Source organism: Phymastichus coffea, unplaced genomic scaffold (genome assembly GCF_024137745.1).
Source record: "Phymastichus coffea isolate CEN01 unplaced genomic scaffold, Cenicafe_Pcof_1.1 PCOF00018, whole genome shotgun sequence".
NCBI classification, from domain to species: domain Eukaryota; kingdom Metazoa; phylum Arthropoda; class Insecta; order Hymenoptera; family Eulophidae; genus Phymastichus; species Phymastichus coffea.
This window is the reverse complement of record NW_026706829.1, coordinates 4,508,303-4,530,820: the sequence shown is the minus strand read 5'-3', so window position 1 is coordinate 4,530,820 and position 22,518 is coordinate 4,508,303. Positions and strand designations below refer to the sequence as shown.

General features: G+C 44.2%; 2 protein-coding genes across 2 annotated transcripts in view; both read right to left on the bottom strand.

Annotated features, from left to right (window-relative positions):
- Positions 1-11,805, bottom strand: part of LOC131675292 (ATP-dependent DNA helicase pif1-like) — a 42,860-nt gene extending 31,055 nt beyond the window's left edge. Inside the window, exons 1-2 of the mRNA XM_058954221.1 lie at positions 11,448-11,805; positions 9,575-10,202 (exon numbers count right to left, since the gene is read on the bottom strand). Of these exons, the coding sequence (XP_058810204.1) occupies positions 9,575-10,202; positions 11,448-11,805 (986 nt within the window). The remainder of the gene's footprint in view (positions 1-9,574; positions 10,203-11,447) is intronic.
- Positions 11,806-11,826: 21 nt separating this feature from the next.
- Positions 11,827-13,665, bottom strand: LOC131675291 (uncharacterized). The gene has a single exon (XM_058954220.1). The coding sequence runs from the start codon at positions 13,663-13,665 to the stop codon at positions 11,827-11,829; it is 1,839 nt and encodes a 612-aa protein (XP_058810203.1).
- Positions 13,666-22,518: the final 8,853 nt, after the last annotated feature.

Genomic DNA, 22,518 nt, shown 5'->3' with positions numbered 1-22,518 from the left:
CATCACTACGTGCGATGCCGGGATTCGTCAACGGCATCGCGGTGGGGTCTTCCGTCGGGAGCTCCTCTATGAGCACGGATGACGAGCTCTCGTGAGCTCGCACCCGTGCTTGCTCCTCCTCCTCCTTCTTGGCACCGATAAGGTGCAGGGCGGCATACACTACCCCTTTAACGGCGGGACCTAAGTCCAAGCCGATGAGGGCGGCTGCCGCTTGCTCGAATTGTTCGAGCGTGATCTGCATCCTGTAATAATCCAGCAAGTTAGTATCCTGAATAATTTTAGATATCGAAGACGGGCGCCTGCTCGGCTGCCCAGGGCCTTCGTCGCCGGAGTCGAAGGTGGGGTCCTTGGCGTCGGTCTTCTAGGTCCTTCGTTCGCCGTGTCTCATGCATTCACGGTTGTCGTTTTCGGTGGTCTGCCCCTCTTCCTCTTCCCGATGCTGGGAGGAAGGGCTCGAGTAGTCTGTCGATGTTGTGTATTGTGTGTGGTTAGCGCGCACTTACGAGGTCTCCCTCGTGGGCGCTTCGTCGCGTTAGTAGGAGAGGTATTTAGTGGGACTCGGCTGGGGGGACCACGACGAGTACGGCGAGGTGAGCTCGGAGTTGTCGCGTCGTCATTTCGGAGTGTATTGTCCGCAGTGTCGGCGCTCCCGTTTCCGTGTATCATCGTATCGCTCGCATTGGGCGGGACGCTCATCGCCTTGGTTCCCTCGGTGGTAGAGGTCTCGTCGTCATCTCGTGGTCGGGTTCCATCTTCCGGTATATCATCATCTCGCCCATAATAGGGTTTGAGGTCCTTAACGTGTATCAACTCCGTGACCTCCTCCTGTTGGTTGGCGAGGCGATATGAGTTGGCGCCGAGTACCTTCGTGACGATAAAGGGGCCTATGGACTTGGGTGCTAGTTTCGCGGAAATGCCCTGCGCCGCGCAGGACAGTACGCGATTCCTTTTCCACACCCAATCCCTTTCTTTAAACCTGTGGTCCCTGTGCTTGGCGTTGTAGTACTTGGACTGCCTCAGGGACTCATCCGAGGCGCTCTCGTGAGCTTGCTGAACGGCAGAACGGCTATTGTGCATGTGCTCGTTCCATTGCCCGATTCGAAGCAAACTCTCCTCTTGTGCGGCGAGCTCGTCCATCCCTTTCCGGAGAGTATTCGGGGCTCCCGGTTGTCTACCGTAGTTGAGCATGGCAGGACTAACCCCGGTGGAACTATGGACGGCCGTGTTCAATGCGAACATGAGTTCGGGTAGCGCTCGGTCCCATTCCCTATGATTCCCCTGCAGATACGATGTTATCATCGTCTTCAAGGTATGGTTAACCCTTTCCGTAGGGTTATAGGTTGGGGTGAAAGTCCGTTTTACCCTCTGATCTCTTCGGTACCCGTCTACCAACTGGTTGCGGAACTCGGTGCCATTGTCGGACAAGAAGATCTTTGGCGTGCCGAAACGTAGGATTACCCGTTCCCGGAGTTCCTTCACTATTGTCTTGCCGTTAGCACTACGTATGGGTATACATTCGACCCATCGTGTGAATACGTCGATGAATACTAGGACGTATTCGTGCCCTCGAGGGCTCTTCGGAAAGGGTCCGGCGATGTCGCCCGCGACCACTTGCCAAGGCATAGACCACGTTCGGTCCTGCATGAGCCCGTGCGGCGGTCGCTGCTCGACCTTGCACTGTTGGCAGACCTGGCACTTTTGGACGTATCCTTTAACATCCGCGTACATTTCCGGCTAGTAATAGGATTGGGCGACGCAGGCGAAGGTCTTCTCGCGTCCCAAGTGTCCTGCCGTCTCTAGGTCGTGATTCTCGAACAACACCACCTTGCGTTCCTCTGGGGGCACGACGAGTTTCCATTCGTCGCCGTATCCATCTTCTTCTTGGTGGTCGTAGTTCGGCTTTCGGTGATACATCACCCGGCCGACGACCTTTCAATTCGGGTATCTTTCTAGGTGGCTCTCGACGCGCCGGAATTGATCCGTGTACCAGGCGCTGTCCCTTGACTTCGGTTGGTACATCGCGCCAACCTCTGCCTTCGTGGGCTCAAAAGCGCGTGATAAGGCGTCGGGCAACACATTGTCTGCCGCTTTCGGTATTCGATCTCGAAAGTATGGCCTTCAAGTTGTAAGGCCCATCGGGCAAGACGTCCAATTGGGTTCTTCAGGTTGTATAGCAATTTTAGACTATTGTGGCCAGTTACCACCTTGAACGGGTACGCCTTTATGTATGGGCGGAATTTTTGGATGGCCCACACGACCGCCAACTACTCGCGCTCTGTAGCTGAGTAGTTTTGCTCAGCCGGATTAAGGACTCTGCTAGCGTACTCTATGATTCGGTCTCCGTCTCCTACATTTTGTATCAGGACGGCACCGATTCCCGTAGCGCTAGCATCTATCTCCAGCACGTACTGCCCATCGGGTTCCGGTAATCCCAGGCATGGTGCGGACATCATGAGTGCCTTAAGTTTGGCAAAGGCTTGATCTTGTTCCTCTCCCCACACATATTCGCTCTTTTTTCCTGTTAACCTCGTTAACGGTTGAGCGTGCGTGGCGAAGTCGGTCAAGAATCTGCGGTACCATGAAGCAACCCCCAGGAAGGTGCGCAGCTGTCGCACGTTTCCTGGTCGTGGGTACTCCACGATAGAGCGCACCTTTGCAGGGTCTGGCCTGATTCCCTCGCGGTTGATCAACAGGCCCAGGTACTTGGCTTCGGACTTGCAGAAGACGCTTTTCTCTCGATTAATCGAGAGGCCAGCTTTGCACAACCTGTCCAAAATGTCGTAGGTGATCCTCGAAACTGGACGATACCACTATGATATCGTCCAAATAGGCGAAAGCGAATTCGCCTAGTTCGGGGCCGATCACGCTATCGATCAACCGTTGGAAGGTGGCGCCGGCATACGAGAGGCCGAACGGCATTCGTACGAACTGGTAATGTCCCAGTCCGGGTACGGTAAAGGCCGTAATTGGCCGAGATTCGGTCTTGAGTGGAATCTGGTGATACGCGCTGCTGAGGTCGAGCGTCGATATATAGCGTGCGCTTCGCAAACGCCTTAATATATCTTGCATAAACGGTAAGGGATACGCATTCGGTTCGGTGACTTTGTTGACCTTTCTGAAGTCAATACAAAATCTGTACGAACCGTCCTTCTTGCGTATCATAACCACTGGGCTCGACCAGCCACTGTCCGCTGGTTCGATTACCCCTTGGGTTAACATTTCCCTTACCAGTCTATGCATTTCCTGCTCGACCTTGTGCGATACCGGGTAGTAACGCTGTTTGATTGACTTCGTATCACCGATCCGAATCTCGTGCTCAATGCCTGCCGCGCATCCCAAGCCCGCAGGGGCTTGCGATAGGGCCACATCGATGGTCTCCTGCAGTGTCGCCTGTTGGGTAGCCGTAACCTCGGCTAGTCCGATTGTAGCTAATCTCGGACCAGCCTCCAAGCTAGCTACTTCTAGCTCCATTTTGGCCTGTGATCCCTTGAACAGCAACGTGTTATCGTCGGGGTCAAGTACCGCTCTGAATAACCTGATGAAGTTCACTCCTAAAATACATTCTTCGACGAAGGTAGGGAGGATGGCTACTCTCGTCGGCATCGTCAATCCTCCCACGGTGAATGGTAGCAGGGCGTGACCAACGATCGTTAACTTACGACCCTCTGATAATCCTGCTGTACCCGCGTGGGTGGTGTCCAATCTGACGCCCAGCACAGACGCTATTTGCAGAGCATTACTACCCATGACCGTGGTGGAAGCTCCCGGATTATAGAGGGCCCGTATTTGGAAGTCCCTTATTTTCACCGGTAGCCACCAACGCGTCTCCTGTTCCGGGGAATATCAGGAAACAGTTTCGACGGCTCCACAGCTTTTCTCCTTACGTATCATAGCGCTAGCCACTGTGCTGTCGCGTGGTCGAATGGCGTCTCTTGTCGTCCGAGCCCCTTTGGTTCGGACGATCGGAGTTTCCATGGGGTTACTCTTCGACGATTTATCCGCCTTTGCCCGTGCCCCCGAGGGCGTGTGCGATCCATACGTGACCGCCTCGGCTGGTCTAGGGTCTCTCGCTTTATTAAAGTCATTACCCTCTTTCTCCGCGTGCACTCTACCACCACGTTCATCTTTGGCGTCACTAAGGGAGTTCTCGCTCTCGTCGTTCAACATGCTGGCTACTAGCGGCGCGGGCTGTGTTGACGAAGGCCGCGAGATCTCTTCAACGGGGTTTTGGTTACGGGATGAAGGAGTGGGGTCAACCCCACCTATCCACTCCTTTGCTCGTTTCCCTTATTACATTGGGGACAGAACTTCCTGTAGTGCCCAGTAGACCACACTCGGCACATTTGATCGGCCCCGAGAACTCTCTTCCTCGTCTGCGGGGAGTCTCCGGCCTCTTGGCTCGGTCCTCGGAAGTCAGACTTTTGTCGGCGCGGTTACTCTTTATATCCACCAATATTTCCTTAAGGGACAACAGCATTTGGTTGAATACGTCGGTGGGTAGAACCTTCTTCTCGCCATCGACCGATTCCAGGCTCGGATAAGGTGTCGCCCCCGAGGGCGTCGGCGTGTAGACGACCTGGTGCGTCACCTTCTCGAGTAGCTTCTCCATGCGGTCCAACCTATCATTGACTTCCGGTTTGTCACCGGACATAGATGCCACCTTCCCCTTACGACCCTTGCGGGGGTGATACGCCAACTCAGGATATAGAGTCGACTGAGGGTCTGGGATCGTCCGCTCCATCCTTCGCTGATGCAAGTTATTCTGGGCCGTCGTGGCCAGGTCGTTCAGGATCCGTACGGATTCCACTTCTGATCTCCGTATTTGGCTCTGGATTTCCGGGAGGAGGTTGGCATGTAGCAGGTCCAGCTGGTTCTCGTGCGTCATTTTGGGGTTCAGCCGACTCATTAGGCCCATCATGTTCGCGATGTAGACGTTCGCGGATTCGTCTGGGCCCTGATATCGGCCTTGAACCTCTTTGGTTAGACGCTGCTGTTGTTGCCTGCTGGTCCCAAACCATGCTCTGGCGTCTGCCTCGAAATCCGCGTAGGAGAATCATTCGTTTCGCATTGCTTCGTACCAGACGAGGGCAGGACCGACGAGTAGCTCGGATACAGCCATGAGCATCTCGTCTTCTGTGAGTCCGGCACTGCTCCTCGAGTTGTCCAGCCTTGATAGGAAGGTGTCAATGCTCGCGTTGCTTTCTCCGGAGAACCTGAGTTTCCATTCCCGGACGATGCGGCCGACGTCCCTTGTTGTCGACCACGGGTTTGACGTCTGTTGGGATGACCACATGCTCGGCGGGTGGTTGTCCACTTCAGCATTAACTCCACCGAGTTAATGCTGTCCACCCTCTCCGAAAGGGGGCGTCCGGCGGGGGGGTCCTGCCGGCGGCCCCCGTGGGCCTCTGTCCGGGTCCGGCTGGAGTGCTCTGGAGTAGCCTGGCGTCGTAGTGGCATGTGAACGTGTCCTGGAATGCAACGCTCCTAAGCGTGTTTTCGGGTTGTGGCTCCTCGTTGGAACTGTTCGCATCTTCTTGCCGCATATCTCTGTGTATGGCATTTTCCAGTGCGTTCATCCTGGCTGACAGGTTGTCCATTTGGTCCTGCACCTTGATGTTGGTCCTGAGGATTTGTTCTACTATTTGTGTTAGGTTAGACATATTCGAACTCCGTGAGTCTTGTATCTCCCATTTCTTCTCATTTTCTCTGGACCGGAAAATGAGGTCTTGAATCATCACCGCGAATGCCGGCGGGAGTTTGAACTGGCTGCCAACGTCAGCCGTTATAGTAATACTCTTATTACTGTTCGTGTTCTCTCCGCTGTCCAGGGCATTCGCGATGTTTATCGCGGTTTTCTGAACTCGCGATATTACGTCCGCACTCTGCATTAGTTGGGCTAGCGGGTGTTCTCCCTCCTGCTCGGATGCTGTGTGTTCCTGGCATAGGGATACGATTAGCTCCGAGCGTAGGGCTGCTTTTTTGGCTGGACTGCTGTGCTGGTTGTTGACTTCCGCGAAATCTGCTGTGGAGTAGTCACCAAGCAACCAGTTATGCAGGCGGCCAGCTCTCGAGAGCTTGGTCCCACTTGTTTTGAGCTCCAGTTGCTCGAGGTACTCTTCGATTTCCTCCTCTTGGAGCGACAATACCCTATTTTCTATCTCTGTCTAAGTGCGGTCCATAATTCTCTGTTTGTTTACTTGCGTTTAATTTCTTTGTAAACTTTACAGGTATGTTACGCGAGTGCGAGTGTTGTATTAAAATTCGTACGCCAAATGGAAATAAAAAAAAATTTTATTAGCCAACACTGGGCTTGATCAAAGGCGTTTTACGATTTATTTGCCGAAAGATTCTTCGCTCGTTAATACGCAATATAATGATCCTGCCTATCAAACGCACTAACTGTTTGTTAGCGCGGCTGTGTTGGTTAGTATCTAAAATATTCTAACGAGCGTTGCGCGTGATCACCAATAACCGCAGTTAATAATATTTAAAAAAAAAATGTTTACTTTAAGGTAACACGACATCAATTGAAATTACTAAATTAAATTAATTTCGTTTGAAAATTGCCGGTGTTAGTTTTCCCCGGGCCAACGGGTATAATAATATTATTTGCGGCAACTTTCAAAATTCGTTGGTGTTTACGCTTAAGAATCTTTCGGTCGCACTCGCACGCGTTCACAGCTATTGTTTACACTTTTACGTCGCGGCGGGCCTTCGCAAGTTAACTAACAGGCTTTGTTTACTAATGTGGCCTTGGGTATCAAGTGTGCACAACAACACTTGATTGCCACCTAAGTTGCTAGTTGACTGGGCGCGAGGTCACTATTGAGAACCGGTGTTTTGAACAATCAAAACACCGTAGGTTCTTTAACGTTGGGCGCCATGTAACGGGGTAAAACCGTTTAATTATATTTTATTCGCGTAATTAAATCAAAGGGGCGAAAGTAATTATTTATGCTCAAAGTGCAGTTCGGAGAGCATGTGAAGACAGGCGTCAGCCAACCAGTAATCCTAATTAACCTATAATAAATTGAGTGGAAGCTATGAAGTATAAGCGAGTCGATAAACACTTGTTAGTAATACGAACTAAACCTTTTATTATTCCTCAAATACTACACAAAATCGGCCCGCGCGTTTGTTTACATCGACGCTCGCTCATCGACAACACGTAATGTCGGGACGCTCGCCGCGCTTTGTTAATAGCGCTATTACATGCACGCTTCGGAAACGCTGATTTATTTATTAACCATGCAATCGCTATCGCTAGATTAAGCTGGCCAGCTTAGCTTATTATTGCAGGCGTACGGAGAAAACGACAGTCACATACTGCGCGGAATTGTTTATGTTCGTCTTTCGCCGGTCGCAAATGCGCGCACACACGGTTTCGCCCTCGATGGCGAAACCACACACACTCTGCCGATCTCCTGGGGGCCGGTGCTTCCTCGCTGGCTCGGGTCTCTCCCTTAGGCTGCTGAAGGGCACCTTGACGACGGCAGTCACAGCTAACCAGCACTTATCTGCACGTCCTTCCCTCGATAAGTTGGCGTCAACGGCACGTGAATTGTCGGTAGCGAAAAGAAAGCGGCGGACTCTATGATAGTCAATGCTTCACTAGTTCGGTTTCAATCGCGCGCGTTCCGTCTGCTCGCGTGCCGAATTCCTTCGTTACGTATTTCGTCCCCCCGGTAGGTGCTGCCCTCCCAGACAGTAATTAAGTTAGGTTATCAGCACTAATTTGACGTTTACCGTCACAACACACAGAAAATGTAAGTTTCAATAAGGATATATTATTCGCAGTTTTAAGAAATAATTTACCGTGTAAATCACAAATTGGCTATTTACTGCTTTTTATTAATACTTCATTAATGAAAACGAAAAACATAATAGCTTATATTTTTATTATAGCACTAATTTATTAGGAAAATGTTTTAAAATATTTTAAATTAATATGCATGTTATAGTATATGTAACGTCGGATAATTCATAGTACTATTTTTTTTAATTTTTTTTCTATTACGAATTCAATGGTTCAAACTGCATAATTTCGAGAAACGAAAATACGTTGGAAGGTTTCTCTTCTCAAGGTTTCTACAAATTCCAAGAGAAGACAAGCTGACCAAATATTTTGCGATTAGAAAATAGATATAAGAAATTTTACGACTTTGTTATGTGCGTCCATGTCCTTGTATTAACAGCATGGGCTGCCGACGCCCAAACCCTATGCGGAATGTAGAAAAAAAGAGAAAGCTCCTCTCATGCGTTTTCCACTGAGTTTTCATTTTTCCGTTTAGTTTAGTCATCAAAAGTTAAAAATTTATTTTATTCTATTGAATAGCTTGTGCAGTTAGATAAATTAAGTCGTACGATTTATCATTTAAGCTACGTTTTATTTAAGTTTAAAGATGTGAATAAATAACATTTGAGAATTAAATATAATTCTCAGATTGTTATTTATATATATTTAGTAACGAATAATAGATAATAGTTAAATAATAAGTATGTTAAGTCCTTGCACGGTAAGAAATGGGTACTTTTATACGCGATTTGGCATGAGCAACTCCATCTGTCTTAAAGAAACTGTACGTTCTCCTAATGCGGGAAAATTTCCACCAATCAGTTTTGGAGTTTTCATGCCCAAATCCTTCAGAGGCCCTTGCGGCCTTATTTTGAAAGAGAGCGCATCACGAGGGAATGTGCTAAGTAAGGCGCGAACTGTTCGCCACTGCTACGCCACCCGCAGTAAGAAGTGCCACGCTCAAAAAATACACTCTCTCTCAAGTAGCCCAAGGATTCTATTACGAAAACGATCAAAGTTTCCATTGATCGTTCTAAAGGATTCTACAAAAAAAAAATATATATAAAAGTAAGTTTTATTTCTAATACTAATTTTTTTTATTTCTTCACCTTTCACAAACTATTTTTCCCAATTCCGTATCGCTCGGTCCTCTCATTGAAAAACGAGTTGGATAGAGTTGATACAATAGTTTAATGCTCAGAACTTGGATCATTAGGATCTTTATAGGTCTGAGTGGAATCTATAGTTGATGATTCTCTGTGCCTTCCGAAAAGATTTGCGCTAGAATAATCGATTTAGATTCAGGAATTAGAAAAGCACCCACCCCGTGCGCATCAAATTTTTCTGTATTTTAGCAAACACCAATCTTTCCTTACCCGGGTAAAGTGAGAAATCACAGCCCAAAAAGGATTAGAAATCATCACCTCACGAAAAGTGAGACGTAATATATAATCTGATATGTAATAAGATTTAAATTATGGTAAATTTATTAAACTAGAAGTTTATCGCGCGCTACGCGCGCTGTAAATCGCTATTTCAATTATACATTGTTATATAAAAATATCATAATATTTCATTAATTAAGTATTCATGTAAATATTAAACAAATTGTTAGTAAGTAAGGCCATACAATATAATTAACAGTATGTATTTTCAAAATTTAATTAATCTTGAAATAATTCCTTGTAAACGTCATTTTTTGCTTTATTCGAATGTATTTGGCTTCCAAAATAGATTTTTATAGAATTCCACGATCTAACACGAGAGAATGCTACATACAATTGCCCATGACTAAAAACATCTTTTCGTAAATCAACGACAACTTTTCGGAAGGTTTGCCCTTGAGCTTTGTTAATAGTCATAGCAAATGCTAATTTAACTCGGAACTGTCTCCTTTTAAAAGCAAACGGATATTCGTTTTCGCAATATAAAGTAATGCGGTTCAAGAAAACTACTTGTCCTGTTTTATCACCCGTTAAAATTTTACATTTTATTAAATGATTTGATAGATCTATTACTTGCAACCTTGTACCATTGCATAGACCTTCATTAATGCTGATATTTCTTATTAACATTACGATACATTTTTTTTTTAAATGTAATTTGTAAGGTGGCAAGCATGGTGGGTTTAAAGCATTCAAATGTTCCAGCATAATAACATCATCGAATTCACCATTATTTTTGTTTATGATAGTATCAATAGCAGTATAAAAGCGTTGATCTGTGTCATCTAATAAATCCGTTATTTGTCTATTGATCTTATCTACGTCTTCATTCCTAGCAGACAAAATTGCACAACTACTCATTTCATCAAATTTTTTGTCTTTAATTAGTTGACCAAAAATATCATCTATTATGCTAACTGTTTTGGGAAGTATACAATGATGAGGAATATCTATGTAATCATCTGTATCATTTAGTGAACCATTTCCAACATTTATCAAAAAATTAGAAAATTCAATTTCATTTGGCAGAACCCTCATATTAGTCGTTAGTATATATTTTGTGAAATTTTTCTACGATGGGTTGTACTTGTATGGTACTGTATCCATCTTATGGATCGAAGGATGCATCAAATTTTGTGTAAAAAATAAAATAAAGTGCTCCGAAACACTTGAAATGTTGACGGTGGCATACGGTGAAACTGTTCTGAGTAAAAAAAATGTTTACAAGTGGTACAAACTCTTCCAAGATGGCCGGGAAGATGCCAATGACGAGCCTCGTTCTGGACGCCCAAGCACGTCAACAACTGATGAAAACGTTCAAGCAGTGAAGAAAATTATTCTGGAAAATCGTCGAATCACTATCAGAGAAGTTGCTGAGGATGTTGGTATATCACTTGGCTCGTGCCATGAAATTTTTTCTAACGTTTTGGGCATGAGACGTGTGTCAGCGAAGTTTGTTCTGAAATTGCTAAATTTTGACCTAAAGAACCGTCGCATGAGCATCGCTCAAGAACTGTTGAATGACGTCAACGACAACCCAGATTTACTCAAAAGGGTCATAACTGGTGACGAATCATGGGTATATGGTTATGATATCGAAACCGAAGTCCAATCGTTCCAATGGAAGAGCCCAGATGAGTTAAGACCGAAAAAAGCACGCCAAGTTCGATCAAATGTCAAAGTTTTGCTCACTGTTTTCTTCGATTACCATGGCGTGGTGCATCAAGAGTTCTTACTATATGGACGTACGGTCAATAAACAGTATTATCTTGAAGTTATGCGCCGTTTGCGAGAAGCAATATGAAGAAAACGCTCAGAATTGTGGAAAAACAATTCATGGCTTTTTCATCACGATAATGCCCCTGCTCACTCATCTTTGCTTGTGAGAGATTTTTTGGCCAAAAACAACACCACAATCATGCCTCAGCCACCATATTCACCGGATTTGGCCCCATGTGACTTTTTCTTGTTCCCAAAACTAAAGAGACCTATGAAAGGACGGAGATTTGCAACGATTGAAGAGATAAAGACTGCATCGCTGGAAGAGCTCAAGGCTATACCGAAAAGTGCTTATGAGAAGTGCTTTGAGGATTGGAAAACCCGTTGGCATAAGTGTATTATATCTGAGGGGGATTACTTTGAAGGGGACAACATAAATATTGATAAATAAATAAATATTTTTTCTTAAAAATACAAAGTCACCTTACTTTTTGAACACACCTCGTATTTTATAAAGAGATTCAGTATTTCATTTCGTGTTCCTCTCACTTTTATTGGTAATAACTGTTTGAAATCTCCACCCAGAATCATGAGTTTTCCACCAAATGGTAAATTATTTCCCATAATATCTTTCAAAACTTTGGTTGCAATATCTAATGCATATCTTGGAGCCATTGGAGCTTCATCCCAAATAAAAACCGTAGTTTTTTTAAGTTTTTCAGCTTCTTTAGATTGAACTTTGATATTAGAAGTTGAATCATTAAACATGGGAACTGGTAAACCAAAAATTTTATGCACTGTTTTACCGTTAGGAAGTAGAGTGGCAGCAATACCAGTATAAGCCATTGTACATACTTTTATATTTTTTTATGTTAGTAAATCGTATATTGTTTCATATACATATGTTTTTCCTGATCCTCCTGGTCCCTTCATAAAAATACAAGTAGGTCCACTATAATTTTCATTGTCTACAGCATTGATAACTAAATCAACTATCTCTTTTTGCGAAGGATTTAAATTATTAAATTTCTGATTGCCTCTATCAGTCATTTCTTGTAATGAGATATTCTCTTGAACGTGAAGAATATTAATTGGCAATAGTGGTGGCATTGAAGGAAAATCGTTTAAACTTTTACCTTCATTGTTTAATATACTATTAATATCTTGATATGCCATTTGATAAGCGATATCTTTTTCCCATGTTGTAGAAAAATCTTCTGATAATGCATCTTGAAAATTTGTCCATAATTCTTCTGGTTTAACAGGCTGACAATGTATTAAAATTCGAACGAAAAAGAAACGAAGTCTTTGCGGCATCATCCATTGCACTCCTTCATTTATAGCTGTATTCCATTCATCATCGTTTTCAATTAAACCTAAAGCTAAGCAAGCTGCAATGAAAGTTGGATGTATGACGTTATCAACTGTTCTTAAATGCTCAAAATTTACAGCACCTTTTACATGTAATAGTAATAATCTTAAATGAAATAGTTCTAACTGGGCTGGACTTACAGAATACATCCTACCAATTGTATTAAAATGTTTTTTTCTAGGCTGCCACTTTGTAACAGTGACATCCATTAACTTTATTTTTTTATGTGTAAAGTGAGATGGAATTTGATAATAATAATACTGTCTTGCTGATTCATCATCTCTATTTAATTTAAAGTAGTCTAATAGCAAACTGCTTTTATTTTGCAAAAATTCTAAATTTATCTCATTAACTGATTCAGAAAATATTATATTTTGTTCATTCGGTAAATGTATCGGTAATCTAATAATAGAATGACTTTTGTCTTGTAAAGGTTTGCTAAGTATGCGCCAACACGCTTCAACAGGTCCAACGTAACGTGCATCAAGATATTGATAGATTTCATTATGTATAACCATATTACCATTTTCAGAATCTTGGATTATAATTGTTGCTGCATCATGACCTTTATAAATGTCCTTGTACAAATATTTTACGGCACAAATGCTTGATACCGCTGCGAGATTAATATGGCAATCAAATAATTTCAATAATAATGGACAGTATGGTACTACCCAACGATTATCTACTACGTGATCGTTTGTTTTATCAACAGGAATGCCATCGTTTCGTCTTTGATAGTACGGATAACCATTTTCATCCATGGTTGCTTCGTTTTGAAATTCTTTTGGAAAATGTTTTGAGCATTCTCCATCTTTCATGCACCAGACACCACAGGGTCCGTGTGTCATGTGATTTATTACAAGATCGTGCAGATGCGAATTGTCTGTTTTATTAGGAATTTCTGCAGAAATAAATTTGTCTATAATTTCAACAGTAGTCCATTTATATCCTACTGATAACGTTATTAGTAAATGCAAGTGCGGTAAACCTCGTTTTTGAAATTCAATGACATATACATAAGCTGTCACTTCACCAAATAATTTTTTCTTTATAACTAAATCAAGTAAACGTTTTTTTTTCAAATTAAATACTCGTGCAACATTATCAGGCCGGTCACATGCTTGTTGACCAGGTAAAAGGTTTTCTTGTATTTCAACCCAATTAGGATTACACGTCATAGTCAGAAAAATATCAGGTTTTCCTTTTTCATTTACCAAAGCCATTGAGTCTTGATAACATTGTTGCATATAACGTGGTGAACCTATAAAAGTAGATGGAAGAATGACAGATTTACCAACTCGACCATTCACATTATTAGCAGAGTTTTGCATATAATCACTCAAACCTTTATATGTATCTGATCGCAATTCTTGTTGGTGATCTTTACAGTATTGAATACGGTCTTTTTCAATTTTTAATTTTCTTTTTCAATTCTTTTTCATTTTCACTAAAATGAATGGATTAAATTCATTGAGCCTTATTGCAATTCGAAATTTATAATAAGCCATATGAGTTACACGTTTGTTGACATCATCTTTTCGTTGTAAATGTTTATGCCACCCGGGTGAACCATACGGATAAAATAATGGATATATCCACGGCTCAACATTTGGATCCATTGTACTAACACATTGTAATGATTTCGTATTATTATTTCTAATAGTTACATACGATTCTGAATTCTCTCCATTAGCTGTCGTAGTAAATATAGCAGCTACTTCATTAATTCTTTGAAAGTTATATCTTCTTCTGTCTTGCCCTGATTTCAAAGAAAAAAGTAATTGTAATTCCGGTTGAGGCTGATCAGTTTCATTAAATAATTCTTGCTGATATACAATTTCTTGTCTCATCATATGATACGATTGTGCGAAAGCATTATTTTCCCAAATTATTGTATCTAAGATTATGTTAAGATCTTGATTTAAATTTGAAAATGTGTTCATTCGATAATTTATTGCTTCCTCTTGATCAATAATAAAAAGCTGACCATAGGATGGATTTTCATCATTACACGGATATAGTGATGTATTGATTTGATAATATACTTGTCCTTGAATTTTAAAACAATATGGACCTGGTTGACGTGATTGAAAATTAACCAAGTTAGCATTGAAGGACGCAAAAGATAATGAATTATTGTACGCTCTTATGCGTTCAAAAAATAGAACAGATTGACGTTGTTCTCCTTTTAGTAATAACTTTAGTAATAATGGATCTAAAAAAACTGATCCATGGCCACAACAGTCATTAAATCACAATCCTTTACCACTTACCATCTCATCTTTAAAATGTAATGCATGACAATGCTGACATGAATTTTCCAATTTTCCTAAATTATCTGGTCTAGTATTATTCTGTATATTTATTGGTGTCGAATCCCGTGTAGTCCTATTGTTTTCATGAATCAAATGTCGACTTTGTTGCCGTCTAAACCGCTGGCGTTCTGCTCTTTCTTGTCGTCGATTTTGCTGAAAAGCCTCCTCTTCTTCTTGTGACCGAATAGTTTTTCTAGGCATAATGTTTAAATTACAAATTTGCAATATATAACTATCACTAAACAGTAAATAATTTTAAAAGTAATTGTTAAAAAAGACGTATAATAAATCACCTTACTTAAAAATTAATGTATTATTTTTTAAATATATGAAAAATTGATTACTTTAATTATTAATGTCGAATCATCACATGTAAACCCAACCCTACTAAAAGAGTAATTTCAAAAAATAAATATTGCTATTTACAACATTGTGAGCATGTTAAATATTCGTACAAAAATTTAATTTCATGTAATGTAATAATGTAGGTTTAATTCGGTATAATAGATTTCATATATTAGTTTAAATTTCATATATGAGTTCCAATTTCGTATAATAGTTTAAATTCTGTAACGGGGGGGTAAACCTGCAAAATGAGAAATTTATATAAGAGCAAACTCCCACGATGCAGAGCAAACCGCCGCTCCGTTAACACGTATGTTAGTACGTGTATTCGCCTTAACGTCAGCTGACTTAACTTGGTTGTCTTCGATCAAGCAGAGTTGAACTCACCTTAAGTCACGTGCCTTGTGACACACGATGAGTTTCAAGTGTAATCGACTTTACTCCTAATACACTCAATCCCCTAGCTATGATCGGATTAAAACTTAAGCCTATTTCAATTGTTTAAACTACTAGGAGAAATCATACGACGAAATCGGCGAATAATTTTAATAGATTTTATTAATAAAAATTTCTACAGTCTTTATCGGGCCGAAAGACTGACGCACGCGAACAGGATTTACAATTAAATAACTTTCGGTGAGAAAGAGAGAGAGAGAGAAGATACGAAAATTGGCGCGATCTAACGCTCGGCGCGAATACAAAATTATCAACGCTAACGCGGCTGAACAAAATAATAAATATATTTAGACACGCGATAGTAAAGGGAGGTGCACCTACCCTGCGGTGCAATTACGGTGATCAGCCGTAATTGTTGATGTCAGCAAAATATCAACTGCCTCCGGTCCTAGGTTATCAGCTGTGCTGCCTCGTACCACCTATCAGCTGCAAATCTGCTGCTACCAAAACGCTGCAATCTGTAGGTCTCGTTGTTGCACTCACGCGCGTGATTCTTATGGACCAGTAACTATTAGTCGGCGAGAAAAAACAGTGCAAATAACTTCGGCGATATCTACTTGTCACAACAGCTGAGACGTAACTGCTAATTTGAAAGATCGCGCGCCCCCTCTCTCTCTCAATACTTAGAACTAACGCGCGAAAATCAGAATCGCGAACGGTTCGATTAATTGAATCGACTACCGTTGCAGCCCCCTCCAAGTCCTGACTACCCGGACAGGACGAATACCCGCGATTCGCTGCCATCAGGAACCTGAAAGTAATAAAGAAGGAAAGGAAACAAAATAAACACTCCCTTCTTTATTTCGGCTAATTTATTTGCCCTCCAGGGCCTACATCATTGTTTGGCTACACCTGGCGCGCGATGTTTCGGGTAGCGCCAGTGTGTAGCCTTCTTCGGGCACCGCTGGGAGTTGGTCACCCCAGGCTCTCCACAGATGTAGCAGCCCCTCAGCTGCGACCGAGATTGAGCAGCCTCTCGTCCTTGTGATGGCTGCTCAGCAGCCAGAGGGGACTGCTGGGCACTGACTCCCTGTGAGGCGACGATGGTCACGCCTCCCACCGTGGCGGTCGCACGTCCATCCTGCGACCTAACCACGATGGTGGTATCAGGAGCCATGCGCCCCTCCACATGAACCGTGAGCGTCGGTCCAGCGTCAGTAGCTCCCGGGACTCTCTTCTTTTGAGCCGGCGCCGGGAGCGCTGCGGAGGACTCTTGTCCGTTATCTACCCGCAGCAGAGCCTCTTCATAGGCCCTCTGACGCTGAGCCATCCCTGCCCACTCCCCGAGCAACTCTTCTGCGCCCTGGCGGCTCAAAAAGCGTCTCAGGTGCTCCTGCACCTGAGACTGGAGTTCTTGAGCGAACCGCCAGGCACTCCCCACCTCGTTGATCCCCAGACGCACGTGTCTGAAGTCGAGGAGGAGAGTAGGCTGCTCAGGGATCCGGGGATGATTGCAGACCCAGTGCGAGGCCCCACAGGTTTCCCTGGGTCCTGGGCATTGGCTCGCACTGTCCGACGTAAGGGTTACGCCGGACTTGAGGGTCTGCACCCCCTGGTCCATTGTAGACTTGGGACGTTCGACACTGTCCTGGTCCTCGGTCTGTGTCGAAGCGTCCCGAGAAGCCTTCTTCGGGGCGACCCACGACGAATCCCGGAGAACCTCTGCCACCGAGGCATTACGCCGATCCCTTCGGGTGGTCCCTTCCAACTGGACCCTGGCGAAGCTCCGCAGATCTTCAATTAGCTGCGTCGCATCAGAGCCCAGTTGCAGATCTAACAACATCTGCGTGACCACCTCGAAGGTCTCCTCTTCGACGACGATTCTCCGGTCCATCTGAAACATCCAAAAAACAACAAATTTCGGATGAATCTCCCTGCGCGAAGAAACAATCCTAATAATAGCCGCATCCCACCGAGTTATACGCTCCCTCGCGATTCTTTGTGGGAACGTCCTGGTCCTCGTCGGTTACCGCTCGGTTTTATCGGCCCAACCGTCCTTTGTACGACGGGCACGGTCCTTCGAGGCCTACCTCTCCCTCTATTCACCTTCACGGGAGAGTTGTTGCCCCTCGCTGGACCGGTGACCTTCTCTGGAACCTTTCGAGGTCGACCTCGACCTCTCTTAGTTGGGGCAGATACCGGTAACTCCGACGTCTCGGTGGGAACTTTATCTACGACCGTGGGGGCTGCCAACTGGACCCGCTCGCTATCTGATAAATCCCCTCCCGGATTTTCGCGCGCATTCGCGGAATCGTTCGCATCCTCCGACGGCAGTTCTTCTGGCGGCTCGCGAGGTTCGATGACCTCCTCGCTTTCCTCATCCTCACCCGGACCGTAATATGGTTTAAGGTCTTTGGCATGGAAGAGCTCAGATAGGATCTCCAGCTGATTGCCTAGCCTGTACGTGTTGGAACCACAAACCTCTTCAATCACGTACGGACCGGCATATTTCGGCGCTAATTTAGCTGAAATACCTTGAGCAGCTGAAGATAGAATCCTGTTCCTCTTCCAAACCCAATCTCCGACCTTAAACTCGGGTTGCCGTCTCTTCCGGTCATAATAAGCCGCCTGACGCGCAGCTTCCTCCTTTGACTTGGAGTTAGCTCTCTCCCACAAATTAGGAAGCTTCTCCATATGTTCAGCCCAATCTTCCACAGCCTGACCCTCTGAACATTCAAGGGCCTGTTGATCTTGGGTTCTTCTGAACGTCAAAGGAGGTACCGGCTGACGCCCAAACATGAGCATCGCAGGACTATATCCGGTGGCGCTATGAGTTGCCGAGTTCAACGCGAAGTTGAACTCTGACAGGTGTTCATCCCAGCTCTTATGATCACTGCTTACGTAAGACGTGATCATGGTCTTGAGTGTCCTGTTTACTCGCTCTGTGGGGTTCGCTTGGGGATGATACACGGGAGTCAAAGCGCGCTGGATGCCGTTCATCTGCAGGTATGAATCGACCTCCTGATTCTTAAATTCGGTTCCATTATCCGACAAGAATACCTCTGGCGCACCAAACCTAGTGACGATCCTCTCGTGTAATTCCCTTGCGATTGTCTTCCCATTGGCCTTGCGTATCGCAACACACTCTACCCAGCGAGTAAACAAGTCTATAAAGACTAAGATATACTCAAAACCTCGAGAGCTTTTGGGAAATGGACCAGTGATATCACCGGCCACCACCTGCCAGGATCGTGATACTTGTCTACGACCCATCAGCCCGCAAGGTGCTCTTTGTTCCACCTTGCATTGCTGATATACCGGGCAACTCTTTACGTACTCCCTGACCTGATCATACATTTTAGGCCAGTAGTACAAGCGCCTAGCCCTGGAGAACGTACGCTCTCGTCCTTGATGTCCTGCAGTAGGAGTATCATGGACTTCCTGGAGCACCTGGTACCTTTTCTCCCTAGGCACCGCAAGCTTCCATGCTTCATCGTTGTCGATGGACCCTTCACCATCCTCATCAGGCTGATAATGATACAGTCTCCCTCCCACCACCTTCCAAGTGGGATGAGAGTGTGGGTCCTGGCATACTTCCTGGTATTGTAGCAAATACCAGGCGTCAGTGGTCTCCGGCCGACTATTTATAGCACTCACTTCAATCCCCTCCTCCTCATAGGCCCTAGATAAAGCGTCTGGCACCACATTGAGATCCCCTCTTCGATATTCGATATCGAAGACATTGCCTTGTAATGCTAGCGCCCATCGCGCTAATCTTCCTGTGGGATTTCTCATATTGTGGAGCCATTTCAGGCAACTATGATCAGTGATGACCTTGAAGTGATGCCCTTCAATATACGGCCGGAACTTTCCAATGGCCCATACTACCGCCAAGCACTCTTTCTCGGAGACCGTATAATTTCTCTCAGCACTGTTGAGTGATCGGCTGGCGCATTCTATTACACGCTCCTCTCCATCGACATCCTGTGCGAGAACTGCCCCGATCCCACTGTCACTAGCATCAGTTTGCAGTACAAACTGACCGTTCGGATCGGGTGATTGCAGTATTGGGGCGGAAGTCATCGCCTCCTGCAATCTCGTGAAAGCTCGCTCTTGCTCCTCCTCCCAAGAGAAACGTACATTCTTCTTTGTCAGGCGGTTTATAGGTTCAGCGATAATGGCAAAGTCGGGTATAAAACGTCTATACCACGAGGTCATTCCCATGAATCGCTTCACCTGTTTGACAGTCCGGGGTGTTGGATACTCTAATATCGGGCGTATTTTCTCGGGATCTGGTCTTACTCCGTCCTGGTTCACAAGAACTCCCAAGTACCTGACTTCCGTCTTACAGAAGTGACTTTTATCTTTGTTGATGGTTAGGCCCGCACCTAGAATTCTTTTTAATACCCTTTCTAGGTGCCGCTTATGCTCCTCAAAGGACGACGAAACCACAATTACGTCGTCAAGGTAAGCAAAAGCGAATGGATCCATATCCGGGCCTATCACCTTGTCCATCAACCTCTGGAAGGTCGCTCCTGCGTATGACAGTCCGAAGGGCATTCTCTTAAATTGAAAGTGCCCTAATCCAGGAACTGTAAACGCTGATATTGGACGCGATTCTTCCTTTAAGGGAATTTGATGGTACGCACTGCTCAAGTCCAAAGTAGATATGAACTTTGCATTCCTTATTCGTCTTAGGATGTCGTTCATATATGGTAAAGGATAGGCATCAGGTTTGGTAATTGCATTTACCTTTTGATAGTTCACACAAAACCTATATTTTCCATCTGCCTTCCTTACCATTACTACTGGACTTGACCATCCGCTGGTCGCTGGTTCGATAACATCCTTTTCCAGCATATCTTTGACCAGCGTGTGCATTTCCTCTCGCACTCTATCTGAGACTGGGTAATATTTCTGTTTGATGGGTCGAGCATTTCCAACATCTATTTCATGCTCAACCCCCACGGCACAACCTAAAGCCTGACCCCCGTCAGGAATCAATCTTCTGACGAGGTCTTCAATTTCTTCAAGCTGTGACTCCGTGGCTTCCCATAGTCCTACCGGTGCGAGAAATGCCGTACCATCAATTCCAGCCACTTCCATTGGTACTTTCACTTGGGCGTCCTTAAGCCACAATTCATCCTCATCGGGATCCAAAATTGCGCGGAACTCTCTTATAAAGTTCGCGCCTACATAGCAGTCATCTGTGAGCAGCGGCGTAATGGCGACTCTGATTGTCTTCGTGATTCCCCCTACTTTAAAAGGGAACATCACGTGACCAGATATAGGGCACGGGCGTCCATCAGGAAGCCTTGCATCGCCCGCCCTGGTCACATTCAACCCGAGTCCCATCTCCGATGCCAATCTCAGCCCTAATTGACCCATGACCGTGGATGAGGCGCCGGTATCATAGAGTGCTCTGATTTTAAAGTCACCTATGTCTACCCGCAACCACCACCTGGTCTCATCCTCTGGGTCATATCCACGAGTCCCATCTTCGCCTCCTTTCATCGTGCTTTTCAGCGGCTTTTTTCCTTCCGCGGCCGCGACGACGGTGGGCTGGCTTCTACTCGTGGATCCCTTCGGCAGAGGAGCTTCTTGTGTGGAGGGGCTCTCCCTGGAGTCTTCCCCCTCCTCCACAACCTGTATGTGGCCATCTGGTCCTTTCAGGATAACCACTCCCCTATTCTGCCGAGGGCTGACATCGGGTTCAATTGCCTTCCGCTCTAATATACTGCTATGTCCTGGGCTCTCTTGATGCCCTCCCAGGACTTGTTTGGATCCCAGACGAATCCTATGGAACGGTATTGGAACTTTGCGGCAACTTTGCAGTACAGAATGCCCGGAACGTTCCAGAAACGATATTTTTTCTACCATAGCGGACATTGTCACCCATCCTGGTACGTACCCGATACGATTCCCATCCGCACCGCCTTTCGTACCAAAGTTCCTAAAAACTAGTTGCGGGTACGTTCCCGGTACGGTTGATGTTACCTGGGACATTTCTTTTTTTTTCTGGTCATCATTGCCTTTCTCTATGGAAGCAGAGCGTTTCAATGGCTTGTTAGCTTTCTTAACAATTTTCTCTGGTAATGGATCATTTTTCTCCAAAACTGTCATACAAGAGATATGATTACATGATAATGTGATTTTAGGACCTGAAAAATACAAAAGACCATTAATTGATGATATTGATGATGATATTAAATTAAATATTTAATTAGCAAGTAGTAATTAGAATAAATACGATATAAATAATGATACACAAAATATATATATATTTATGTGCACATTGTTACATACCAGAGTTGTTGATATGACCTCTGATCAGTACACAATCACCCTTTGTCAATATATTAGCATCGGCCTCAACAAAATTACTAATATGCAAATCCACTTTGTGCATTCCTTCGGTTATTGTACCAGATGCAAATGACATAGGTCCATTCTTACCTAAGGCAGCAGAAGGCACAGTTTTAATGTATGCTTGAACAACTGCAAAAAGAAAAGAATAAAGTTATTATTTTATCAACAAAATAAAAAGAATGAAATGAAGAATTATAGATACCACTCACTTATTTCTCCTTCAGCATTAGCGAGGTCAAGAAACGGAATATTTGTTACTGGAGACTCTGGTTTTTTATCAGCTTTACGTATACCGAAAAAATTCACTTTAGTCTTCTTCTGAATTATCAGCTCGTAGTTTAAGCATTTCATTTCTCTATGAAATTTTCTTTCTTGAACTACTTACCCTTGTGCTCCATCCATAGACATAATCTGAAAAAATACATATATGTTTAATTATATATTTAATCTAAAAACTATATAAATTTTTTTTCTCCATACCATGCCTGAAATAAGACTGTCGCAATATTTATCAACTAAAGTTTGGCCCCAAATTAACAAATTAAATCTCTAAGTGCCATTACTTATTATTGCTTTGAACAAATTTTTATTATTATTTCCCACCTGTTGAATGCCCAAAACCTCACATAGAAATCCAGTGTATTCCCTTTAAAAAAATATATATATTCAAACTTATTAATTAACTGTTTATAAAATTCAAATTTACCTACAAATAAATACTAACACACAATAATCAACGCCTTATGCTTCCATCAAATA